Raw genomic sequence first — 5686 nt, forward strand, 5'->3', positions numbered from 1 at the left:
TATGACTACATATTACTTTGGAAGATTATTACTTAGGTTAATGTTATGGGGATAACACAGTTTTAAATTTGACAGCAGGGATGAGATTCATTTTTAGTTAAAAAAAAAAAATCCAAATGAAAACAGTAAGGAGCTGGAAACCTACACCACTGATCCCAACAGTTGTTAGGTCACATCACTCTGTCCTCCTACTCAACGCCAGGGGCCAGAATATTGACTTAAATGTTCAGTGCCAAAATCTGTAGCCTACGTGCTTCATATGACTTTATCTTATTTGTAAAGTGGAAACTGGAAACATATAACATATGTATAAATACACTGTGGCATGGAGAGTTGCTATAGCTGATGGTTAAAACATTAAATGAATTCAGAGGATAAATGCTGCTACACGGCAGTCATTTTCAGTCCTTGCATACAGTAAAACATGAAGAGGAAACACAGTCTGAATGCAAATAAAAGCTTCCACTGTGCTTCTCTTTTAAAGCCTCTTAAAAATATCATTTCCAGTCTGTCTCATGAAATCATAAAAGTAAAATTTGGGGGGGGGGGAGACATTATTTGGTCAAATTAATTAAAGCTTTTATGCTTACATAAGTGTTTGTTTGTTTTTTAAGTCGTCAGAGCTGAATATTTGTTTTAAAAACCATCTGACTGTGCTGCAAACAGTCTGTTAATGAATAAGGAGATTTTTGATGGACCCTGGTTGCCGTGTGGAAATGTCTTTATGCATGTGTGAGAAGATTTTCCAGCGAGACCCGCAAACCTCAAACCAACAACTGCACTCACAGAAACAATCAGGACTTTTAATTTCTGCTTTTGATTACCTCAAGTTAAAAACAAAAAAACTCTTCATCTTCATTTGATTGTGTAGGCTGTTGTTGAGCTCTGGATTTTTTTTTCCAGTTAGGAGGTTATTAGATGGTTCAAGTTTCATAATTTCCCTTCTTGAGTATTACCACTACGGCAGCTAACACACTTAATTTTCTTTCAGTTTTATCGCTCTGCTCTTGAGTTTGTAGGAAATGCATCTCCTTTTAGCTTACAGATGAATGTTTCCCACAGGCTTATACCAGTGAAGAAATAGGGGTCATCACTCTTGTGCACAAACTTGAGCGTCGTCTCCCAAGTTTTTACATTTTTAATGAAATCCTGGATTATTTTCTGCTCTGGGTCACCAAACTGTCTGCCTGATATATCGGGGGGCAGGTGGTGATTGAAACAAAGGCTGTCTCAGCACTTATTTTATAAAAATGAAGTGACGTTTTGATGATTTAGCTCACTTGCATGTCATTCTGCTGTTGCACCAGCAGAGGAGGCAAAAGTCCACGTTTAATATTTTTTCTTTTTCTTTTTTAGTAGTGGGACTTCTGCCATGTATGTCTGCCAAATGTACAAGTGTGGATTGCAGTGTGTCTTCTACATTTTTTTTTATTATCCTATAGTAGCACAAATACATTTCCACTTGTCAACCCAAATGTTGAACTCATAAATCGAGACCTAACCTCCCTGTGCAGACGGATTATTTCCAGAGAAAGACAGTGTGTGCCAGTAACTGTGATTAACACCAGCCTTCTTAATAACTATTTGAAACTCACTGGAGGACTGAATAGGAAACATGCTTTTAAAATTAAACAGGGATTTTGAATGCACACAGAAACAATATTGGGGTTGGGGGGGTATTTGGAATCAAAAGGCTCACAAATGACACCCAGCTTGTGCCTGGCTCAGAAGACCCCACCTGAGGGTTGTTTGCAATAATTTAAAACTCGAGTGAGAAAATGAGAGGTTTATTATCATTTCTGGGGATTTCATGTGATCCTGGGGATTAATTCAAAGACAAAAACCACAGACAAAAAGTGCAAGGCGAGACAAAAGCCCTAGCATGGTTTTTATTCGTGAGTTCAAAAGCATATCACAAAACAACACTCATATCAACATTACATTTACTAGCAATTAAAATCGAATATCTTCCCTATATATAAATTCAAGCACACAGAGCCATTATTAATTTCCACAGTGACGTGCAAATGCTTACAGATAATATCACCGCATTCATTACGAAACAATAAGCAGCTCCAACTTAAACAAGATTGCATACCAACTGATATGACACTGAGCCACAATACAACGCTCATCGGTGAGAGTAAAACTGTTTGTAACTCAATACTCAAAGAGAAATACGCACAAACGAGGATCACAGGCCCACTGTTCACATAGTCACTTCACTGATAAGCCTATAGGTTATTGTGGGCTGCCCCTAATTTTGAATTTGAAGAATTGGCAAAGCGAGACTTTAACAGAGACCTTCATTTTTTTCTGTGCGCATATATAACCCAGTGTGGAAGAAACATCTTCCTTGTCATCTGTGTGCTTGCTCCTGTCCAGTATTTGTCAGAAGGGCGAGGTGGGATAAAAAGACTGGGGGCCCTCAAGGTGTGGACCAGCTCGTGTCCGCCAGTCTTGACAGGGGCTCCCTAGAGGCCTGCGAGCAGCTCACTGAGCAGCACTTCTCTTTCTCCAAGAAGCACATCTCTCTTCAGGCTGGTTCCTTTGTTCACTACCTTTACTTTCAAGGCCAGAGTCTTTACCTGTGCCTGAGGCAGAGCATCGAAAAAAAAGTCTTCATTGAACACCGGATTCCTGCTGTTCTTAATGATGGTGCTCCTTTGTTTCTGCTTCTTACCAGGATTCAGGTAGAGTGCTACGCAGCAGTTGATGCTTTTAAGGTCTGTCTGCCTGTCGTAAAGGGCCTCAGCTGCGAGCACGCGCACCCTCAGCCGGGCTGCCTCCCTGTCATAGTGAGTGCTCAGCCTCAGTTTCCCCCCCTTGTTGAGGTTTATAGTGTGCTCGCGCTGACAGAGGTCCGATGCCGCTGCTCCCCTCAAGCCACCGCTTTTACATCCACGGAAGGCGGGAGAGGGAGGGCAGCGCATTCGGCGGCGCTGCATGTTGGGGCTGTTGTCTGCTGAGCTGCATTCATCAGTGGAGAGGGAACTGTGGCGTGCCAGGGAGCGTTTGGCACGAGACACCTTGGGGGAGAGAGGAAAAGCAACTGTAAACATACAGAAATAAGCCACTAGCTGAATCAAACTAGGAGGAAAAAACTGTTACACACTCACTGATGATTTTGAATTATACATCGTGGCCATACATGAGCATATAGAGCACAAGTCCTCACCTTGGCTTGTGTCTCCTGTGTAATAGAGCGCAGGAGAGAGGCAGATCGGGAAAGGAGAGGTGAGTTAAAGGGAGATGACTCGGCTGAGGAGCAGGTGTCACTCTCACCACCGCTGAAATAGCGGTAGGGGTTGGGGTCAGCCGGGGCCAGTAGGGTTCCCCCTTGGGAGCGCCTCTGGGAGTTTGGGGAGGTGAGAGGGCTGCTGGGGTCGCTGTGGAAAAGGCTCTCCTTGCGTCGGGTATGAGGAGACTCCATCAGGGTGGAAAAGCCATAGGAGGTCTGAGCCTTTGGGACATATGGCAGAGACATTGCAGTCTGTGACTGTGGGTCAGCATTAGTGTTTACATCAATACCGACCCTGTCCATAGATCCAGCACCAGGCTCATCAGCGCTCTCTATCTGGATGATGTGCCGGTTGGCTGATTTCTGGAGATTGCGGGAAAAGAGGCGAGGGCTGCAGGGGTTCTTGCCGCTCCTAGCTCTGGGGCTCTGGCTGCAGATGGCATGGTCAGAGGCTGAGGGTCTGATTTTGGAGCAGTGCTGAGTTTCTGGGGTGACAGATTCTTCTGGGGGGCAGCAGATAAGTTTGGGTGGGATGAAGAAATCGGGAATCTTCTCTGGAGTGAGTACATTGGCATACACAGAAACAGGAATGGCCTCTATTGTCTGCGGAGGCTGGGATTGAGTCCCACTGCGGAGCTTCTCCAGTAGCCACATGCCTACTCAGACGCCCCAGCTAACAGTTTTTCTATTAAGAGAAGAGTGATGCACAGAAAAGGCAGATAGAATCAAAAGAAACGCATCCATTGATCGGAGTTCAAACGTGGGTTCCCAGAAGACATTAACCCTAGATCAAATTTGTTTTGCCCTTTACACCTCAGTAGAAAAATACGCTTCAGATTCAGCGGGTGAGTGAAATGATGACTAAACCTTTAAACCAGAAGTAGCATTAAAACAAAACAATTAAAAAAAAAACGCTTATCTAACCAGCTACAAAGAAGACTTTAATGAATGTGGAATTAGTGAGAACACGAGCTAAAATTAAATTTCATCTAGATAATTTAAACGAACAATGCGAAAAAAAACGTTTTCATTAAGTTTAACTATTTTTTCATCACTCCGCAGTCATTTAAATCACCGAAAACGCAAATATTCAAAGTAATATTAAAAATGCATGCGCAAAGACGAGTCTAAATAACTTTTCTCCACCAGATAAAGCCAAGTTAAGTCCCGCTGCGCTGCACAGCTGCAGCCGAGTAAACCCACCTGTTGGCTGTATGACTCTTTCGCTTCAAAAATTCTGATCGCTGGCGCGCGGACTCGCTCAACCTTTCCAGACACTCTGTGCGTAAAAGGTATTTTCCCGACAGTTGGAGCCCAAGTGTGATCCACTACCCTCGCCAGTGGGAAAGGGCTGTTAGACCAGTCGCTCTCGTTTTATATGATGGGGTCTCTGACTTCTGAGCCAATGAGATGATCGTGAAGCCTTCCCATGATATTTACCATGAAACTGTTCCCAGCGCAGGCATGGAAGGGGAGGGTGGCGGTGGGGGTACTCATTTTGAAAGCTGTTGCTTCATCACCCACAAAGTGTCGCAAATTATGTGGGTTTTATATCTCACTGCTTCGTTGGATTTTAGAGAGAACACTGTGATTGCATTTGGCACTCACGTGATAGCTAGTCTCTAATGGACTGTGAGATAGTGCACCGTGTATTACATGGGTCTAATGCATGCAAACAGGGGACCTTAATTGGACTTCCTGATGGCAAACTGAGCGTTATATGGTCTGACAATATGCTGCATTTATACCAACCATCTGAAACTCATTTCCCAGTGATGATGCAGGGGAAAGCTCGCGCAGAGAAACTGAAGTAATATATATTTTAAAAAGAGAGAAAGAAAACATAATGAAAAACAATTTTAATGACCATCAGAAAGCAAGTTAAACTGAGGCAAATGACCACTTAGCTCCTCCTTTCTATGCATCACATTCAACTAATGAAAAAGACCTCACAGTATTACATTTTGAAGCTTAGGCATTGAATATTTCTCTAAAATCCCACTGTTTAACCATGGACTGAGTCTGATATACTGCCAGAGAACAAGAGCTCGGATCCAATGACTCTCTGCTCTCTGTACCAAAAACTCTGACATAGACCTGTGACAAAGCTGTCTTCTGTTTCTCTCGAGATGGAACTCCTGTTGATCTGAGGAAGGCAAATCAAAGGAGAACATCAGATGAATGAAGTACAGGATACTTAGAGCTGAAACAACATGTTGAAAATATTGGCTGACAAAACCCCCAAAAAGAAAATAACAAAACAAACAAGCTTTATTAATAATAATAATAATAATAATAATAATAATAATAATAATAAACGTACAGGTACAAATATTCACTGCTTTACTTTCTAACCTGCCAAGATGTTTGGCCTCTCTTCATCTCCTCTAATAGCAGCATCTTCACTTTGTTGGACTTAAGTTGTAGAAATTTTCAAACCAATTA

General features: G+C 42.6%; 1 protein-coding gene across 1 annotated transcript; it reads right to left on the reverse strand.

The window, feature by feature from the left end:
* Positions 1-1869: 1869 nt before the first annotated feature.
* LOC113010685 (C2 calcium-dependent domain-containing protein 4C-like) lies at positions 1870-4788 on the reverse strand. Its single transcript, XM_026149868.1, has 3 exons — positions 4445-4788; positions 3179-3926; positions 1870-3029 (listed from the first exon to the last, which is right to left on the reverse strand). Exons 2-3 carry the CDS (start codon positions 3893-3895, stop codon positions 2475-2477), a joined length of 1272 nt encoding a protein of 423 aa, XP_026005653.1. The 5' UTR covers positions 3896-3926; positions 4445-4788; the 3' UTR covers positions 1870-2474.
* Positions 4789-5686: the final 898 nt, after the last annotated feature.

Source organism: Astatotilapia calliptera, chromosome 18 (genome assembly GCF_900246225.1).
Source record: "Astatotilapia calliptera chromosome 18, fAstCal1.2, whole genome shotgun sequence".
Lineage (NCBI taxonomy): Eukaryota > Metazoa > Chordata > Actinopteri > Cichliformes > Cichlidae > Astatotilapia > Astatotilapia calliptera.

Coding starts and splice junctions, on each gene's coding strand:
- LOC113010685 (XM_026149868.1), bottom strand. CDS start 3,895: ATGTGGCTACTGGAGAAGCTCCGCAGTGGGACTCAATCCCAGCCTCCG. Junction 3,030..3,178: donor CACAGGAGACACAAGCCAAG/GTGAGGACTTGT, acceptor CTCTCCCCCAAG/GTGTCTCGTGCCAAACGCTC.